Source organism: Chelmon rostratus, chromosome 18, assembly GCF_017976325.1.
Source record: "Chelmon rostratus isolate fCheRos1 chromosome 18, fCheRos1.pri, whole genome shotgun sequence".
In the NCBI taxonomy this organism is placed as follows: Eukaryota; Metazoa; Chordata; class Actinopteri; order Chaetodontiformes; family Chaetodontidae; genus Chelmon; species Chelmon rostratus.
In genome coordinates this window covers 21,548,223-21,568,943 of record NC_055675.1, presented here as the reverse complement: position 1 = coordinate 21,568,943, position 20,721 = coordinate 21,548,223, and the positions used below count along the sequence as shown (strand labels likewise).

General features: G+C 42.4%; 1 protein-coding gene across 1 annotated transcript in view; it reads left to right on the top strand.

Moving 5' to 3' along the window:
- LOC121622222 (serine/threonine-protein kinase D3-like) overlaps positions 1 to 20,721 on the top strand; it is a 49,515-nt gene that overhangs the window by 12,530 nt on the left and 16,264 nt on the right. The window contains exons 3-10 of the mRNA XM_041959126.1: positions 3,262 to 3,400; positions 6,556 to 6,687; positions 9,267 to 9,424; positions 18,517 to 18,706; positions 18,807 to 18,884; positions 19,299 to 19,482; positions 19,935 to 20,058; positions 20,555 to 20,632. Coding sequence (XP_041815060.1) covers positions 3,262 to 3,400; positions 6,556 to 6,687; positions 9,267 to 9,424; positions 18,517 to 18,706; positions 18,807 to 18,884; positions 19,299 to 19,482; positions 19,935 to 20,058; positions 20,555 to 20,632 — 1,083 coding nt within the window. The remainder of the gene's footprint in view (positions 1 to 3,261; positions 3,401 to 6,555; positions 6,688 to 9,266; positions 9,425 to 18,516; positions 18,707 to 18,806; positions 18,885 to 19,298; positions 19,483 to 19,934; positions 20,059 to 20,554; positions 20,633 to 20,721) is intronic.

The following is a 20,721-nucleotide window of genomic DNA, read 5'->3' as shown; positions in this document are numbered from 1 at the left end:
GACAGACAGACAAGTGTTTGTCCCAGTGCATTTTCTCTACTTGTTTTTAAAACTGAAACAGACAACAAAAGAGAGGAAAGAGATGGTTTAATACAGAAACAGCTGCTTTCAGACATGTCAAGCATACGATAAATGATCACATGATATATAGTAAGAGTTTGCTAGAAGCAAAACAGCAAAGAGACAAAAACATGATCTGAAAGAGGTGCAGAAACAAACAGAAAGAAATGCAGAACGACCACAGAGAGACGCAATACAACCACAAAGAGTTGCAGAATGACCACAAAGTTAACCAGACATTACTACAGATATAAAACTAATGGAAAAAAATGCTGAATGACCATAGGTGAAAAACAACCAGAATGAAATGCAAAACGACCCCAAAGAGGTGCAAGACAACCACAAAGAGACACAAAGCGACCACAAACCTGACTAAAAATGACTACAGGTACAAATCTACTCGAAAGAAATGCTAAATGACCACAAAGCAATGCAAATTTCCTACGGGTGCCCAAACGCAGACCTGTCGTTTGTTGTCGGGTGGGTGTCCTGCTCCTATGTTGGGCCTGGGGGCTTCACAGGCTTTAGTTGGAACAGCTCAGCTCTGAGCTCATCCTCACCTGCTGAGGGAACGCCGTCAGTACAGAACTAACAGTCAGTTCCCTCTCTTTTCTGTCGACTCAGACTGTTCACCGTGTTTCCTTCTGTCGCTGTCTATTTGTTTGAGCAGTGGTGTGTAGCCACATGGCTAACGACTGCTGGGTGTCAGTGACAGCGCCTCAGCCATAATTCATGATGGACATTTTGCGCTAATGTGGTGCACGCAGCTTCTGCCTCATCACCTGGTTTCCTGCTGTCAGTGTGTGCTGCAGGATCCATGCTGCATGCTACCTGCATACTGCTAACATCCTGCTAACATCCTGCTCAACCAGAGCGCAGCTCAGGGCAGGAAGCTGCTTCACCTGCCTGTTTACAGGCTGCAGCGACTGCTGAACCCTAAATCCAGTACGCACACTTTGCCATAGCAGCACTCACTGTTCATCGAGCTTTAAAAGTACAAAGTCTTGAGTTTGGATTATTTATGGAGAATGTTTTAGTCTTTAGTCAAAAAAATGTCGATTGAAAATTTGTTTCACTCTAGATTAACAGAATTCAATTTAATCAAAATTGTGCCAGATAGTCTTTTCACACACATTTTCAGCTTTTTGTCAGATTGTTAGTATGAAATCTTTACGACAGTTCATCAAGATCTGGATAGTTTTATTTGAGGCTTTAATTCTGAGAAAAATTCCATCAGCCTCAAAGGCCTAAAATCTCTGAGGCATGTAAAAATGCGGAAGTAGCCAGGAAGGCTGAATCATTCGCATGAGCACACAGGTACAACTGAGGCACATCCTTAAAGGACCAAACCCATGTTTGAGCCCCTTTACTGCTAATCCTAAACTTAACTTTACATCCCTGCTAGCCGTTTTGTAAGCCATGCTATAGTGTTTTATACAGATGTGCAGAAAACAGTTCAGACTATTTAAATCAATTCTCATTTACAGCTGTGTGAACACTAATGACAACGTAAATTAGTCAAGATGTTAGCTGTGATGGATTACACAACTCAAGAGGCGGCTTATTGACTTTTCAACAAAACTAATACACAGAAATGAGTGGGAATGAATTGCTCTCATTGGCACGTATGCTGTGAGTGCAATTATTCATAATCATTTGCGCTGCAAAAGATGATAAAACTGGGCTAAATTCTGTTGAAAAGTGACATCAGTGTGACATCTAGGTTACATCTAACCTTTGTTTCAGCAGAATTTGAATGTTTTGAATTGAATGTTTGAAAAGTTCGTTGTTCATTTTATAGTTGAGATATTTCAGTCTGGACCAAAGTGGTCTGATGTAGTTATTTCCCACTTCATACACCTCCTGTAATCTGGTGTCCATCCACCTGTGGAAGGTGTATCTTCATCAAGCTCTATAGCAGTCATGCATTTCCTCGTTGGAACCTGGCTCTTCTGACCTGAGGATGGATCAATAGATCTGTTAACTTGTTCACACACCTGACCCTCCCTTCATCTTGGTCTCACATTATATGTTGTGTTTTATGTTGCCTGCAGAGTTTTCACATTACACACTGAAATGCTTGTCTGTTAAATAGCTTCTCACTGTGGGTGACAGGAAAGTTGCAACAGACAGAGAGAGGACGGGGACAGTGACCCAAGCTTGAACCTACATGTACGTAAGGTTGTTTTATAAAGAGGAAGTAGCTGCTGGGAAGCTTTCGTGTTTTGGTTTTTTAACCAGAAAATCAGATTTTTTTAAAAGCACACTGTAAATAGTGGTTGGTCGACTGCAGTAGAAACTGATTCAGCAGCCACACAGCAAAATAATTTCAGCAGAGTTTGGCCGCTGGTAGTTTCCCAGTGCGGTGTTTCTCTGAATGTGTTTCATCACACATCATGTGTTCCTCATATGAAGGTTAAGTAATGGTTAACTTTAGGAACAGGCTGCGCTGACATGAGAGATGAAGTCATGTAGAAACGTTGTTGTTATGAGGACAAGTTGCTCAGTCTGTTATCAGGACATTTCATTCGAGGAGTCAAAGGTTAGAGGGATGGTGCAGTGCCTTGCTCAGCAGCCCTTTGACAGATGTGGATTATTATTAAAACATTTGTGTTTTCATATTTTACTTGTTTTTTATGTTAGACATTTATTTTTTTAACTAAGGGCTTGAACTCAAGTAAACTGATAATCTGATTGGATAGAGGTGGTCTTGTGTGCCTTTTGAGGCAAATGTAATATCTGTGATTTTGGGCTTTTTACTGCTTCATTCAACAGGGAAATCTCTTGATATTTACATGAATACATCTTGTGGAACACGAAACAGCGGACATGAAAATACAGTCATTCAGTTGACAACTTCCCAGAGGATGAATCTTTTTCCTTTTATTCATCCTGTTGACGTTGTACTGCTGCCACAGTATTTTTTGATCTAGATAGCTTTGAGCATCTTCCTTCTTCCTTCTTCGGGATGTTTCTGAAGCAGGTGTCTCATGTTTTCACATTGAACATAAGGCAAAATTTCACACCTCACCATTTATGTAACACTCGAGTGTTTTTGCAGTATTTATTAGCCACAAACAGACACTGGGCATCACAGCGCAGTCGTACAGATCATGTTATACCAGTCGACTTTAGCAGTAGTAGTAACCTCACTCTGAGTCTGCACGAGTCCCCTCATCCTTATCCTTCTCCACCTTTCAGTTCCCTGAATGTGGATTTTTCGGGATGTACGACAAGATCCTGCTCTTCCGCCACGACCTGAACTCAGACAACATCCTGCAGCGTCTGACCTCAGCAGAGGAGATCCATGAAGGCGACCTGGTCGAGGTGGTGCTCTCTGGTACGAAGCTAACTCTTATTTTTACCGTCAGTCGATCATAAAATGTTTCACTTACATTCTTTTTATTAATAAGTTAGTCCTGTAGCCTGTCAGCCCACATCCTGTTAATCAGTCCAGTTAGCTTCCTTCTTCTGCCTCCTGACGCTGATATCAGGAATCCGACCGCTGCCAGCAGCAGAACTCCATCTAGATTAGGAGTACTGATGTAGGTCAGGTGGTGTTATGTTGTAATATACAGCTGAGGCTGAAGGGAACATGATTCATTTCTTTGAGCATTTGGTTGTAAACTTCAGTGGTGGACAAATTAAAATGTTGACCTGATTGCACAAGATGGAAAGTCACCAGTGTTACAGTTCGTCCTCAGGAGAACATGAATGTCTGAGCCAGATTTCATGGCAACCCATTTGAAAACTGCTGAGATCACTCAAACCACAAACATCAACCTCATGGTGGCAAAATGTCATGATTATCCGTCCAGTAGTGATGGAGATATTTCAGTCAGGACCAAAACAGTGGCATTCATACAGCTATGCAGCTAGCATGGTTAAAAAAATAATGCATAAAAAAACTGAAACATATACCTAATCTTTATTTATTCACACAAAGAAAATCTTATTATCGCTGTTATTAGTAATACAGTTATTAGCATTTATTTGTTGGCAGTGCAGCCTCTCCAGTTTTCATGCAGTAACAACTTAAAACACTTCATATGTGTATTTCTCATTGTTTGTTTTGTCTCGGCTTGCTCTCCTCTTCCAGCTCTCTTGTTAATCCACCTCTGAGTGAGAGCGGTGAGGTCGCCTCAGATCTCGTTTCCTTCGCTGCGGCGTCGCCCAGGGTCACCCTGTACGCTCAAACCATAATATTGTGTATAGGATTGTCATTTCCTGAGTCGTGTCGACAGGTTGGGTTGTAAAAACTAAAGCTGACACCTTCACAGCTGAACACCCAGACGCAGAGCAGCGGCAGGTTTAGATTACACGGGAGGAAGAAAACAAAGTCGCAGCCTGAACCGCATCGGGCTCAAACCTACGACCACTTCCTCCTCCTCCTCCTACCCCTCCTCTTCCTCCTCCTCCTCCTGCTGCTGCTGCAGAACCCTGCAGAGCATACCTAGTTTATTTCTGTATTAGTATATCTGCCTCTGTAAGTGTATCAGTGGAGGTGTCTCATGCCTGAAGAAGCACTAGAGAACTGACTACAAAGAGAAAACAAGCTTGTGTCACTGAGTCACATGTTTTTCCTTCCCTTTCTGCCATGTTAGGCCTCCCAGTTACACATGCTTAAACCTGTAATCACAGCCTCACAACCATCTCTTTTCCTCACTACCACTACAGGGGACAAATGGATGGAAGTTTATTCATGACAAAACTCCTGCAAATGTTAGCATTCATCAATCAGTCTGACTGTCGAGGGCACAGCAACAGATTCACGGATACAGAACAAGTTCGATGTGAGCAAAATTTAAATTTTATGGACGCTTGAACTGAAATTTGTTTGCACAGAATTTGTTTTGTCTAATTCTGAGTGGAAGCATTGCAGTCATTCTTTGGCTGAGAGGATTGAAAGGTACATGAACATGTCTGGCTGTTAAGATCATCTCTTTTTCACAGAAGGGTCAACAGCCAAGATAAGTAACCTTGATGAATTATTGAAGCACAGTAAGCCAGACAGTGTTTTTCATTTGTAGCAGAGGGCTAGTGTGGCTCTAGGGAAGGTAGTGCTGGTCTGTGGGTGGATCCAGCACGTTGGTCCAGACTGATGATATCTGATATCTGATGATATCTCAACTATCAGATGGATTTCGTAGACATTCATGGTCCCCAGATGATTTATCCTAAAGAATTTGATGATCCCCTGACTTTCCCTGTTGTGTTGGATTTGAGTGAAATATCTAAAAAAAATAATAATAATTGTAGGTAAATTCTAGCATCAGCCTGTTTGCATTGTCATTGTGCGTATGTTAGCATGCTAACATACATGAAAGCCCCACAGTGTCAGCCTCACAGAGCCACCAACACGGCTGTAGACCGTTTGTCTGCGTCATCTGTAAGTGGCCTTATTGTAGATGCAAAGGTACAAAACGACGCAAGAATAGCAACACTAAGATAATATAGTCATGATCTGTGGGGATGTCCTAAGAAAAGACCAGGACTCCCTCGAAGACCTGAGACCTGGGATTAAGAAAATAAAATAGAAGGACTGGGATGACGATCAAGGCCGATCCATGCACTTGATCCATTTCCAGTCGTCTTTTTATTGTGCTTAAGGCCTTTTTTTACTCGTTATAAACATTTGAACTCATTCTTAACATACAAAAAGTGAAATTACTCAGGCAGACCATGTCGCTGAAGTGGCGGCTGTGGCCCAGGAGATAGAGCGGTCGCTCACTATTCAGAAGGTGGTGGTTTGATCCCCCCGCCCTGCAGTCTACAGATTGAAGTGTTGCTCCCTGATGAGCTGGTGGCACCTTTATGGTTGCCTCTACCTCCAGTTGACAGTCTCACTACAGTTGAAATGAACTTTCATCCATTAACATTTATGTATTTTGTTCCCGCTGAGGACAAAGAGAGGCAGTCAAAATCCTCTCCAAACCTTCCAGCCACATCAGATCCACAGTGACATAAAAATACTACATACACAACATTACAACACACCATACAAAATATTTTTGGAGTGATAGGAAAGCTGACATACAGGTTATCTTGTCTTTGTGGCCTGGACTGGGACTGGATTGGCTTTTACTGATTTTAAAGCTAGCCTCCTTTAGACTGAATGTGCCCCAGATCGAGTTCAGTATGAACAGATACTCAGGATTAAAGAACTTGAATTGAATTCTGAAGCACGAGCTAAGATGTGCAAGGCACTTTTAAATGGATCAGCGACAACAAAACTTGATTGGATAGCCCTAATTTTCTCAATAAAGACGGGCCCTAATTGGATATAATGGTTTTATTCAACCAAAGATTAAATAATCTCCTAAAAGCATTCGCTGTACTGATGACAAACTGAAGTGATAATAAAAGAAGTAACAATTATTAAAGTTTAAGGCTGCAGAGACGGCATCTCCTCCTCTTTCATCCTGACCAGATGCAGGATGGAAACGCCCCACATTGTCACTTGTTGTGTAACCGCTCTGCATTTGTTAATTTCAGCTCTCGCCACAGCCGAGGACTTCCAGATCCGCCCTCACGCGCTGTACGTTCACTCCTACAAGGCGCCGGCCTTCTGCGATGACTGTGGGGAGATGCTGTGGGGGCTCGTCAGACAGGGCCTCAAATGCGAAGGTAAGAATGTGGTCACGAGGTGCCGCAAGGCCGCGGGTTTTGTTCCTGCTGGGTTACTGAAGGCCACGTCATGTTACTGCTGTGGTTTACACCTGCAGTCACATGCATCCTGAGAGAACTGACTTTATTCAGGTTGTAACACATTTAACTGAGGTGTTGGAGACATCTCAGATCGAATCATAGATGTGCGAAATGATTTAAAATGAAATGTGCTGATTAACAAATGGTCGGCTAGTTTAGCTGTAGTTTGGCACAGCTATGGTTCGTTCTTGCGTATTCGTAGCCGACCGCCGCAGAGTCAGCCGTGTTGTGGCTGGCTGCTCGTTCAGTAATGACATCATCCACGTCAGAGGTAGTTGTCTAGAGATGCCGGATGTTGATAACATGCCACCACGGGCTCAGAGGGGAATAGCACCAGCATATCATAACAAAATATTGGAATATGAACGAGTTTCGCCGCAGATTATGCGTTATATACTGTAGAGGCTGCGCATGGGTGCCCCGATTACTCGCATTATACGGATATACGCGCCGCTCCTCTGGGGCTAATTTCTTCAAAACAACTCCAAATGCCACCAAAGTTGTCTGGGTGAGTAAATGGGCGTATTTAATGCTACAAATAAGGTCCAGGTTGTAAAAAACGAAAGTTATCCTTTAAAGAATCCTCAAGCAGCCCCATGAGGCTGTAATGCTCATTAAAAACCTGAAAACAACACTGTTTATTGCATATGAAGGCAGACATAAAATCTGTGCAAATGAATCAAAAGACACGTCCATCCGAGTCGAAAACTAAAGCAAAGAATTCACACTCATCTCAAGACTTCATGATTGCAGTTCGTGACCATACAGAGGTGAGAGGAACTGGAGGCAAATAACAGAAAGAACTGGAGTTCCTGGCGGTTCTGGTGAGACGATGACGCTGGTCATTGTGTGCATCGCTTCCTAGTTAGAGCTGACGCCTGTGCAGTCGGTTCATTTGCTGTTTGTGAAACACAGACTCCACCTGAAAGCTCCGCAGCAACCGCAGAAATACAGAAACGTGCATGCAGGTGTCAGGAAGATCAGATTGCAATCTCAAAACTGGATTGTCAGGATGTCTGGGCAGTTGAAACTATTCAGACAAGCTTCCTCTCAATTAAACTTTATGAGAGGAAGTGATGTGTGCTGCCAGCGTTTCTGTGGTGATGCAAGACAAATTTTAATGAGTATAACAGAGACGAATAGGAAGCTGCACACCATTCCTTCTGAGTGACTGTCACGTCATGATAGTGATGAATAACTGAGAATTGATCTAAACATATAAAACCTGACTGTTCTGACCTCCAGCCTGCCGAGAAACAGAAAGTTCAGCTTTCTGGACAAATTCAGCCTGACGTCATTGTTTTAGTACATTTAATCAGGTTTTATTTTCCAGGCTGTGTAGTGACTCCTCGGGGGTCAGCCTCAGCTTTGACTCTGACCGATCATCGCTCTGAGTCAGGGCCCAGGCACACGTCCAACACATGCACACACAGATTTCACGCACTGGTTTTCAAGCCTGAAAGCTGCAGCGACTGTACAGCAGGATGTCTTCATTGACTCGGTGACTTCCTGCGACTATTTTTCACATCTTTTAAGTCCTGATCTCGGCGCTGGGAAACCTCAGAGCGAACCTTAACTGTAGTGTTGCCAAGCAGAGAAAAGAGAGCGGCCGAGCGGCTGTCAGCGCAGAAATACGGCTTCCGCTTATATAAACTGTTCTGAGGTGTAAACGGTTAAAAAGCAAAGTTGTCACACTAATAGAAGAATCTGCCCACTCACTCCTTAATGGAAGATTTGTCATTGGTGTAAAACATGTTTTCTAAGCATCTTATTTGGTAAACAACATCACTAACCTGATTCCTCATATACCTGCATTTTGAAAAGGTTCTATGTAAAGAGACGTTTTAGCATCATGGCTGTGGTTTCCTCACAGATTAAAGGGGCTTGGTTCAGATCCTGGTTCTTGTCTTTTCTGTGCGGAGTCTGCTGCATGAATACAGCATTTTATTTTCACGTCTTGAACATGCACAGCCCGTAATGGGGTTATATCATGTGTTAAGTCTTCCCAGAGTAGCTCCTCACAGGCAGGTCAATTGGAGGAAGCATGAGGCCTTTTAGACTCGCCCCTGGTCAGCAGCAGGAGTGAGCAGAGACGTTGCCACAGTGCAACGTTTTGGGAAATGCACTTATTTGCTCTCTGCCTAGCACAGCTGAATAGAGACATTTGATATGCTAACTAGTATCATAAATGTTGTTTATTGTCCCAGATGGAAGCTGATGTTGCTCCAAAACTGTTTCTCTTCATTGATCTGTTGTCTGCTGGTAAAGAGATGTGTAATCTGCTGTAGTTTCTGTGTTCGCCATGGTCACACAGGGAGCCGTAGCTGCAAGTCACCATCAATTCAGAACACAGTGACCATGAGGTGTGTTTGCTCACCTGGGCTGCAGCGTGTTAGCATGCTAACATGCTGAACTAAGATGGCGAATGTGGTGTAATTATACCAGCTAAGTTTGGCTGCACAGCGTGAGTTTGTACTGTACTATTTTCTCCTCTTCAGGATGTGGACTGAACTACCACAAACGGTGTGCGTTCAAGATCCCGAACAACTGCAGCGGGGTCAGGAAGAGACGTTTGTCCAATGTCTCCCTGCCGGGCTCCGTCATGTCCGTCGCTCGTCCACCTTCCACTGAGTTCACCCCGACACCCCAGGAGGAGGTAGGTTTACTGCCATCATGTCAAGTTTTTCACATCAACAGTCAGCTCCCACCGTTAACAAGAAGACACAACACTGTTTTTAGGTTCAATCAGTTTTACGTTTGATCCAGAATGTGTTTTGTTCTGGACCGACAGAGGAACGGGTAATCTGTTCCTGCTGGATAATGATTCTGATTTCAGCATCTTACACACCAAGCAGTGAATTTATCAACAGATGATTGTCATTATTATTATTATTTTTTTTTTTTTTTAATTTAACAATATGAGCCAAATTGAAGATTGAACACAAACAGCTATACAATAACTTTGCCTGATAAAATACTGTCTGAATTTATCAAAGTTAACACTTAAATCAGGAAACCTTTGAGTAAATACAGACTTTTGAAGCGTTCAATGGCAGTGCTCCATACCTGACAGTGTCCCATAAATTATTATTAAGGCACTTTTGGGTCAGAGTTACAGCAGAGACCTGCCTGGGTTTGCGTCTGACTCTTCTGTATGGAGTTTACATGTTCTGCCTTTGTCTGGGTTTCCTCTGGGTGCTCCGGTTTCCTCCCATAGTCCAAACACGTGCAGGTCGGGTGAATTGGAAACTCTGTCTATATGTGTGTCACAATGTACCCTGCCTCTCGCCCACTGCATGCTGGGATAGGCTGCATAGGAAACCCTAAACAGGTTTACCAGACCTCCGCCAAAGCCAAGAGTCCACTCTTCTATGATATGCAAAATCTGCAAACACAACCACAATATATGTCCGCATACATTTCTAAAACTATTAGAATTATGTCAGAATGTGGTTGTGCCAAGCTGAAGCCTCATCACCTCAGCTGTGCTTCGTTTGTATACTTTTTAAAAGGGAAATATTTTGAAAACTATACATTTGTGAGAAGCAAGAAACACTTTATCATATACTTAATGTCAGATGCTTAGACTCAAATAACAGTTGTTATGAAAACACGTGTTACAAGGAATCCATTTTTACCTGAGTCTGATTTAAAATTGCACATGGAAAAAAAAATTTTTAGACACGAACATTATGATTCAGTATCCTTTGACTACTTTAAAGTGCCGGAGATAGTTGTTAACTTGGTGAAAGCATATTTCCAAGACATCAGACTGTGTGCAAGTATCGCAGAGCTCACAACAGGCTGGCAAAGATTGGAGGTTGGTATTATGGCAGGATGTACAGTGTCCCCGCTAGCTTTCACAATGGCTATGGAGGTAATTATTAGGGCTTCCAAGTGGGTCGTAGGTGGAGAGAGACGGCAGAATGGAATGCGTCTTCCACCAATTAGGGCTTATATGGATGATATGACACTGCTAACTTCAACAGTGCCATGTACAAGGAGGTTGTTAGATAAAGTCAATCAGAATCTCAAGTGGGCTAGTATGAAGATTAAGCCTAGTAAGTCAAGGAGTATTTCAATATACAGAGGGAAAGTAAGTGATAGAAAGTTTGCTATAGATGGTGAGGAAATCCCAACAATTAGGGAGAAATCAGTTAAGAGTCTAGGACGGTGGTACAATGTGGACCTGAATGATGTTGAACAGGTTGTGCAATTTAGAAAGGATGTTGCAGAAGGGCTGGAGAGAATAGATAAATCAGGGCTCCCAGGAAAACTGAGGTTGTGGTGCTTGCAGTTTGGCTTGTATCCTAGGTTAATGTGGCCAATGTCAGTATATGAAGTCCCATTATCTGTAGCAGAGAGAATGGAAAGGCTAGTTAGCTCTTATATTAGAAAATGGTTGGGTGCTCCCAGGTGCTTAAGCAATGTAGCTTTGTATGGGAAAGGAATGCTTCAGCTGCCAGTATCCAGTCTAACAGAGGAGTTTAAATGCACTAAGGTTAGGACAGAACTTTTATTATCTGGGAGTAAGGACATGTTAGTTAGCAATGTGGTTCCGAATCCTTCTGGGGGGAGGAAATGGAACCCAAGGGCAGCAGTACAGGAGGCAGAGGCAGCTCTTAGGCATGCAGAAATAGTAGGAAATGTTCAATTTGGCCGGGGAGGCTTGGGGCTTGGCCCAGGCAAACCAGTGTGGAATAAAGCAGGTCTAAAGGAGAAAAGAAAGCTTGTAGTGGAACAGGTGCGTAGGCAGGAGGAGTTGTTAAGAGGGGCAAAAGCAGTTGGTCAAGCCAAACAGGGACAATGGTTGAATTGGGAAGGTGTTGAGAAGAGGAAACTTAGTTGGAGGGACCTGTGGAATATGGAGGAAGGCCGTATTAAATTTCTGATAGGGGCGACATACGATGTGTTGCCAACCCCGCAGAACCTAAGTCTCTGGGTACAGGGCGATCAATCGTGCCCACTCTGCTAAGGTACAGCAAGTTTAAAGCACATTTTGTCAGGTTGTAGAATTAGCTTATCACAAGGCCGGTATACATGGCGGCATAATCAGGTGCTGAGAAGCTTAGCCGCAGGCATTGAGGAGAGAAGGAAGCAGGTGAATTCTGGAAGTTCTAGAAAGGAGAGGTTAGATGTGCAGTTTGTTCGAGAGGGGGAGAAAAATAGAGCTGCTAAGTCAGGGAGAAAGCAGGGAGGTGGCTGCCTGGTAGGGGCTGATGATTGGCAAATGCAGGTCGACTTGGGAGGACAGCTAGTTGTGCCCCAGGAAATAGTTTATAGTAATCTGAGGCCAGACATTGTCTTATGGTCCATGAGTAAAAAGACTGTGTATTTTATTGAGTTAACAGTCCCTTGGGAAAATTCAGTGGAGGCAGCTTATGAAAGGAAGAAGACTAAGTATGCAGATTTAAAGACAGAATCTGAGCAGAGGGGATGGAAGACCAGGGTCTGTCCGGTTGAAGTGGGGTGTAGAGGTTTTGTTGCAGGGTCAGCTGTTTCACTGTTGAGGGAGCTGGGAGTGCATGGGCAAAATTTAAGAAAGACAGTGAGGGAGATGTCAGATGAGGCTGCTAGGTCTAGTCAGTGGATATGGATCAGGAGAAATAATAGTAGTTGGGGGGTGAAATAGGGACAGTGGGGGGGCAGGCAGAGGACATGCATGCCTAACCCGGCAAGAGAAGAGGTTAAAGTCTGAACAAGACACCTCTCCTCTGCTCTGCTTTCCCCGCCCCATCTTCTCGCTCTGCCAATAGGAAGAGAACCAGGAAGTTTAGATAAGGTGGGGGTGTGGCCAGCTAGAGTCTCTCTTTGGGACCATGCGGCCTGTTCAGGTGAGTTTGCGTGGTAAGACACAGAGTTGGCTTGTTTTTTGATCTTTTTGGTTGTTTTCCTGTTTTGTCTGCTTCTTGAAGGAAATGTTAGGGTTTGTTATCCTGCTCTGTTTGCTTTTTGAAGGAAATGGTAGGGTTTGCTGCTTCTTGAAGGAAATGTTAGAAGAGGCTGTTAAATCTAGTCTGTGGTTTAGGCCTCCACCTTCAGCACCTTCTAAATTTTCCACCCCCTACCCGAACAAGGGTCTGTATCCAATCCCTACTTTCATCTTTTGACTCTACCTCTTTATTTTCTATCCCCTACCCGAACCAGGGTTTGTATTCCCACCCCGCTTTTTCTTGGTGCAGTTGGTGAGAGGCAGGGGTAGATGATGGTAGTGTGGCAATCGGCAGTTACATGTGGCATCTAGGCCTGTGGTAGCATTGTAGCAGCTAACAATAGCTAAAGCGGTGAGAGTATGATAGTATCTTAGCAGTTAGTATTGGTAGCTAGCAATTAACATTAACAGTATAGGTGAATCTAGCGTTATTGTCTTCTTCTGTTCCTCTTAGCAGGTAGCGGTTAGCACATAACATTAGCTAAATGGTAGCATCGGAACTGTATTGTCTTCTTCTGTTCTTCCTAGCGGTTAGCAGTAGCATTAGCAATAGTTAAATGGTAGCATCAGTACTGGCCACTACCTGGAGCATCTCTGGGTCAGTTGAACGTGGCGGTGCTGTTTGGATTGTGTAGGAGCAGTGTGAACTGGCACTAGGGGGGGTGACTCTGGGACGCCGGAGTTCACTGCCTAACCTCCTGGAGGTGTAGTGGGACTAAGTAGGCGAAACACTGTTGAAGGGAGGTTTCCACCTGATGACCCCCAGAGACGTGTTAGGAATCACTGCTCTTTGGCAGGTATAGAGGCAGATTAGAGCTCCAAGGTTCTTCACTGAGAATGAATCCTCTTTTTGAGCACAAGTATCTTGTGTTTAAATTAACAGTAGCTTAATATTGACAGACAGTGAGATAACTGTAGTATCTCTCAAAGAGTGTAGAAATCAAAACGCATGTTAAGTAAGGGATAATGGTCACTTACGGAAAAAATAAATATTAAATCAATTATGAATACCTTAATGTTGTTTTTTACCGTTAAAATCCTGTTTTTCACAAGAAGCGGCTGAGCGGACTATTTAATATCTATCGTTGTGACGCGTTGCCAAGGTAACCAGCTCTGGTCACAGAACCTGCAGCTCAGTCGGCCGCAGCTCTTATATTAGGCCTAATCAGTGGACGAAAGTGAGATGATTGCTTAACGTTATGTTACGTTTCAAAGTATCATTTCAGAGGACAAGTGCACCTCTTACCGCTTGAGTTTGTCCAGAGGATGATGCGAAAATTTGTTTCAAAGAATCAAAGTCCACAGATAGTTTCCTAAATCGTTTTTATTGCAAGACATAGCCTCACTCTGATCATTAAATGGGTATCAAGCAAGTAAGTCAATCGTTTTTATAAATGTTATCCGGTGTCACCTCCTTGTGTCGCATCTCCTTATATTCTCTTCTCTCTTTCTCTTCTGCTGCATCCCAGTCTTCAAAATTATCAAATTCACCAAATAGGTTAAATGAAACTATAAAATCACTCATGTTTTGTGATAAATAAACTGTGAAATAGTGTATGTTAACGAGTTTCTGTTGCCACGGTTACCAACTAGCGTTTGAGCCAGCACAATAACTTAGAACAATCAGGCTATTTGACCGGAACTTCTTTTATTGGTGTCCTGTAACACTTTTTAAGGGACACACCATGTGATACAGTAGAAAAAAGTTCTCACACAGGAACTCTGATCACACAAATCATTTAGTTATTTAGCATCAAATGTCAGATGTAGACTGATTCCACATTCACACCTGACTCACACCTGTTTACTTCACACTGCCTCTGACCTCCTTTAAGCAAAGTGTGTGTCGAAATGTTGGTTCCTACTGGCTGGTGTTCAGAGGTTTTCACACAAGACTTCATTTATGTGGCACTTTTCTAGTCCTACCGACCACTCAAGGGGCTTCACAATACAAGTCAGCATTCACACACACACACATTCATACGCTGATGGCAGAGGCTATCACGCAAGATGCCACCTGTACACCTGCCACCTGGTTCAGTACCTTGCCAAAGGACACTTAGACTGCAGGGGCCGGGGATTGAACCACCAACCTTGTGATTAGTGGACGAATGGTTTGATTTATATCTAACAGATACGTAATGATAATGACGTGAAAGAATACAAACTTTCCATGCTTGCAGATCTACGTTGTGCAACCAGCGAGCCATTTCCAGTAGAGTCCCCCTCTCTCTGTCTCACACAGACACACACACACACACACACACACACACACACACACACACGCACACACGCCTTTCTCTGATGCCTCTAGGCGAACCACTGGATTTTCCATCCCGCTTAAACCAGCTAGCAAAATGAGTCACAGTCAGAGCTTCACACTAACTGGAACAAACTTTCAGCTCCATCACGCTGTTATCCACACACACACACACACACACACACACACACACACACACACACACACACACACACACACACACACACACACACACAGAAAGACCCTGAACAGGCAGATTGAGCTGTTTGTTAACCAAGCATTGTTCTAAACACAAATCAAATCTTAGTGTGTTTCTGTTATTTAACATTGGCTCTTAGCTGCTCTTAAAATATAGGAACAATACAGTCAGTTCATAAACACAATGCACAGCTTTTAAAGGGTCAGTTCACCCATTTCACAACAGTACACCTCCCTCCTCTGCTATTAAGTGATTTACATCGAGTGCTTTTACTGTTTCCTGAAGAATCCAGGTAATGCCGATAATTGAGGAACATGTTTACAGCGTGAACATGCGGAGAAAACGATTTATTTAGACCTGTGAAGGTTAGTTTGTGTTTCAGTCAGACTGTGGATGTCTGGATGGAATTATTTGAAATACAGACGCATCACTCTGTGTGATTATCTCTCCTGTTCTTTGTAAAAAGAACCAGGTTTCTTGTTTACAGGACGTTTCAACCAGCTGTAACCTGGTTACTTCAGTGCACGTAAGCACATTGATAGTTTTGGTTTTTATGTGTTGATGTTTTAAAGTGTTTGTCACAAATGAAATGTGCTTTCAAGTATAACCTTTTCTTTTTTGATAGATTTTGAAATGCCCAAAAGACAAAACACTTGACTGAAAAAATAAATCAACTCATTTGACTCCACAAAGTGGTTAAAAGAATTAGAGAGGAACAAATGTTACATGTTTCATGTTTGTAAATGAGAACATTTAGTTGATGCTGTGATCTCTGATCCTGCTCTATAACACAATCTTACTTTATTGTTTCTGAACTTATTATTACATTTCTCACGTCAAAAGCTCTATAGATCATTTGGACTTTGAGTAGACGTCACAAGGTTTGTACGAGCTGATAAATCAGACTGTAATGTGAGAAGGTGGATTATCAAACTGTTCTGTCCTAATTCAGCCCCATTGTGTCACATGTTTCCTGATCTTGCCAGGACTGCGGTCTATAAGCTGAACGTTGTACAAGGACAGTCATTGTTCTCGTGGCTAGAAAAGAGTTCATCGGTGCTCTGCTTTCACGACGGGAACAGTTCTACGAATCTGATGTCTCAGCTGAACCTCCTGAACCCTGATTGTTCCCTTCTTTTCCCTGCACTCGCTTTAAAGTTAGAGCGGGAGAAAAACTTTGGGGTGTTTTTGCATGAAAATGATGACATATCAGGGTGTCTGCAGCTCTTGAAAAGTCTGCATTCACTTAAAATTCCTAAAGTTTAATTTACAAAATATTTTCTTTTGCCTGCTGTAGGCTGTAGTGTCAGTTATAGAAAAGTTTTGCATGTCAGGAGACATTATACTCTTACAAACTGAAAGCGTGATTGTTGTGATTCTGGACGGTGCAGCAGGAGGCTGTTCAATCTGTTTTTCAAACACTGTTCCTACTGCTAGCTACAGCAGCTACGAGGCTCATCTACTCATAATGGGAAAGTGTTAATTTTAGTAAAAAGTTTAACTTAAATCATCAATTTAATCAACAATTTAATCAATAACTTTCTGCCACTTACTTGGGTTCAAGTCACATTAATGGGTTAACTTAATGGGAATTATTTTTAGGGACAGCCGGGAAGTATTAACAAAAATGTGATATAAATGTCTATAAATTCAGTTACTTAATTAATAATTGTAGGTCTTATTGTCTCCACTGGCTTTCCATCATTATTTGACAGGTGTGACACTAATAATGCTGTTAAATTGTTTAGGTTGTGTTAAAAAATGTCACAAAAAGTGTTAAATTTAATTTGGTGAACCCTGCAGGAACTCTGCATTCATTGTTCACCCAAACATACTGCTGATAATCTTTCAACACCCTCAACTGAATGAATCTTAATTATTATTGATTCATTAGTTATTCACTCAGGTTATTCACTGAGGAGACCTTTAGAGGATTAATGTTCTTTATTTATTGCTTAATTTCATTTATATTTTATTGTTATTAATTTTTAACTCTAGTTAGAAAATGTGCCCAGATGCTGGCAAACCTAATCAATAAAATTAAAGCCAATATTATCTTATCGGCATTAGGATAATATATCTCTGCCACTAAGGACATGAGACACTGCGGCAGAGAAATGAAGTTGAGGTTGACATTATGTCCTTATCAGGTAATATTTAACACGTGGCCGAGAAGGTCCATGTAGACTTCACCTGATTCAACCCAGCTGTGGATCCCAGGTTGAGCCACTCAGATACATCAGTATGTATCATCAAATTATTTCACACAAAGTAAGCAGATTTATCCAGATTGCTGTACTAATACAGTATGTTGGCAAATATAATGATTATGTCTCCTAGCTATGTCACTATATGCAGATGATGCTGCATACTCTCTTTGAGGGAGTTACACATTTGACCCCTGTGACTGATATGGAATAGATGCCTCTGAGTTTCATGTTGTTAATCATTTGCTGTGCACATATTGATGTGATTGGGTTGAATCAAGTAAAGTCAACATGTCATGTTGTGGCATGCCTTCACTACCTTTAAACACTGAGCTACTGTAGAAACAGTGTCTGTATGATGAAACTTATAACAGAAAAGTTTATTATTTCACTGCAGAATCTCCTGCTCAGTGTCTGGGTCAAAGTTCATAAAAGACAAATTTAAAGGATAACTTTCGTTTTTTATAACCTTGACCTTAATGGTAGCATTAAATACGCCCATTTACTCACCCAGACAACTTTGGTGGCATTTGGAGTCGTTTTGAAGAAATTAGCCCCAGAGGAGCGGCGCGTATATCCATATATTGCGAGTACTCGGGGCATCCATGCGCAGCCTCTATATAACGCATAATCTGCGGAAACTTGTTCATATTCCAATATTTTGTTCTGATATGCTGGTGCTATTCCCCTCTGAGCCCGTGGTGGCATGTTATCAACATCCGGCGTCTCTAGACAACTACCTCTGATGTGGATGATGTCATTACCGAACGCCGGGCCCTGCGAGCAGCCAGCCACAACACGGCTGACTCTGCGGCGGTCGGCTACGAATACGCAATAACGAACCATAGCTGTGCCAAACTACAGCTAAACTGGCCGACCGCCGGAGTTTCGCCGCAGATTATGCGTTATATAGAGGCTGCGCATGGGTGCCCCGAGTACTCGCATTATACGGATATACGCGCCGCTCCTCTGGGGATAATTTCTTCAAAATGACTCCAAATGCCACCAAAGTTGTCTGGGTGAGTAAATGGGCGTATTTAATGCTACAAATAAGGTCCAGGTTGTAAAAAACGAAAGTTATCCTTTAAGGAGTCGAAATCTTTTCTTACGATATGAGGTTATGAACCTTTTTCTTTTCCTGCCTTGCCAGCGCCCCCTCCTGGGTGCGGCCAAGCGTAACTCTCTGCTGAGCGGTCGTCCCATCTGGATGGAGAAGATGGTCCTGGGTCGGGTCAAAGTCCCTCACACCTTCTCCGTCCACACCTACACTCGTCCCACCATCTGCCAGTACTGCAAGCGTCTGCTGAAGGGCCTCTTCCGCCAGGGGATGCAGTGCAAAGGTGATGACACACACACAAGTTAACAATGGTTAACTGGAATTAATTACTTATTCTGTACACTGTTTCATTTAAACATGTTTTTTCTATGTATCTGTTTCAGATTGTAAATTTAACTGTCATAAGAGATGTGCAGCCAAAGTACCTCGAGACTGCCTCGGTGAGGTCGACTTCAATGGAGGTGAGTTTGTTACTGTGGACACACGACACACCTGTTCACCTGTTAGCCTCACTGTCATGTATGTTTACAATAAAACAACTTATTTGTTGCTCAGTTGATCTTTGTTGATCTTTTTAAAATAATTTTAAAATGCCATGCATCATCAGTGCCGCTGGTAAATTACCAATAGGTCATCAGCAGCGCCGATGAATTATATTCCAATTTATTCAATGTTTAAAAATATCATAACTCAGTAACTCAATTTGGTGACTCAGTTGAAGTACAGGTGTCTTTTACTGTCCTTTGCCATCACCTCTGATGCAAAGTGCATGCTGGGATACTTATCTAGTCCACACAGTTCATCTCCTAAAGTATCCTAATAAAGGGGGAACAGTACGAACTTGTACTCAGACTCTTGACTTTGTGTCTCTGCAGAACCAGCCAGTCCCAATATGGACTCTGAGGCAACGATGGAGGTGGACAGCTGTGACGTCAGCAGTGACTGCGGTCACAGCATGGACGAGCAGGACGAGCTGTCCACCCCCGACGACAAGCTCTTCTTCATCGAGGGTCCCTGCACGGATGGCGAGAAGGATGACGAGACGCTCAGAGCCATCAGGTGAATTTAAACCCAGCTACTTTATTGGATATTGTTTTTAGCATTATTTTTTTCATTAGCTGTTTTATCATTAGAAGCTGAGTTAAGTGGGTCTGTAAATTGTTTTAGATCCTGTTAAAGTGGCTGTAAAATGTTAAATAGTCATCAACTCTTTAAGGTGGCTGTACAGCGCAAAGACCTAGAGTCAACTAAAGACTAGAAACCTTTTTTTTTACTTTGATATCTTTGCTTCAGAGTAGTTTCACACACTTATTGATCAACAACCCCACAGGCAGTTTGTATTGATGATAGTTTGTGTAAAAATGCTAAATAAACCTTAGCTATTGTCCGTTTAAGTCAGAAACATGATTGTATTCTTGATCATTCGAGTTGTTGCATTTCCTAAAATGTCTGTGTGTGTGTGTCATTGTGTGTGCGTGTTTGTGTGTGCGTGTGTGTGTGTGTGTGTTCAGCCCGTCCACCAGCAGTAACATCCCTCTGATGCGTGTGGTTCAGTCCATCAAACACACGAAGAGGAAAAGCTCCACAGTGGTTAAAGAGGGCTGGATGGTTCACTACACGAGCCGCGACAACCTGGTGAGAAGAAAATACATGCAAAATCCTTTGTGTTTGTGCAGGCACCTTCAATCCAGTCCAGCCAATAACAATCAAAATTAATGAATTGATGCAGACCGTAAATAGTATCAAAAATGGGGTTTTTCTTTCTTAAAGTTTCAAAAGTCAGCGGTGTATTATTGTATTATTATTTTTGATGTATTGATATGCAAGTGGTGCTTTGATGTTGCAGCTGGTGGAGCTACTTTTACCCGCTTTATGTACTCTTGTGCAATTGAATCTATAACATTTCATCATATTCAATGAACTGACCATGTGTTTTTGTATGTAAAATCTTAACTAGTGACTATATCTGTTAAATGCAGCGAAGGTAGTCGAGCAAAAAGTACACTATTTGTACTTATAAAGAAGAGATCTAACCCTGTGGCTGAAATCCACCATTTATGTGTATATACTGAAATAAAACACTTTGGAATCCATAAAGTTTTTATACTGACTAATTTCTCTGTCTTTCCAGAGGAAGAGACATTACTGGAGGCTGGACAGCAAGAGTCTGACTCTGTTTCAGAATGAAAGTGGAGCCAAGTTTTACAAGGTAGGAGACCAAGTCAGCTCAGATCTGGTTTCAGCTGCTCGGCCAAACAAAGCAGCGACATGAGGAGAAGACTGGAGGGAGTCAGGTTC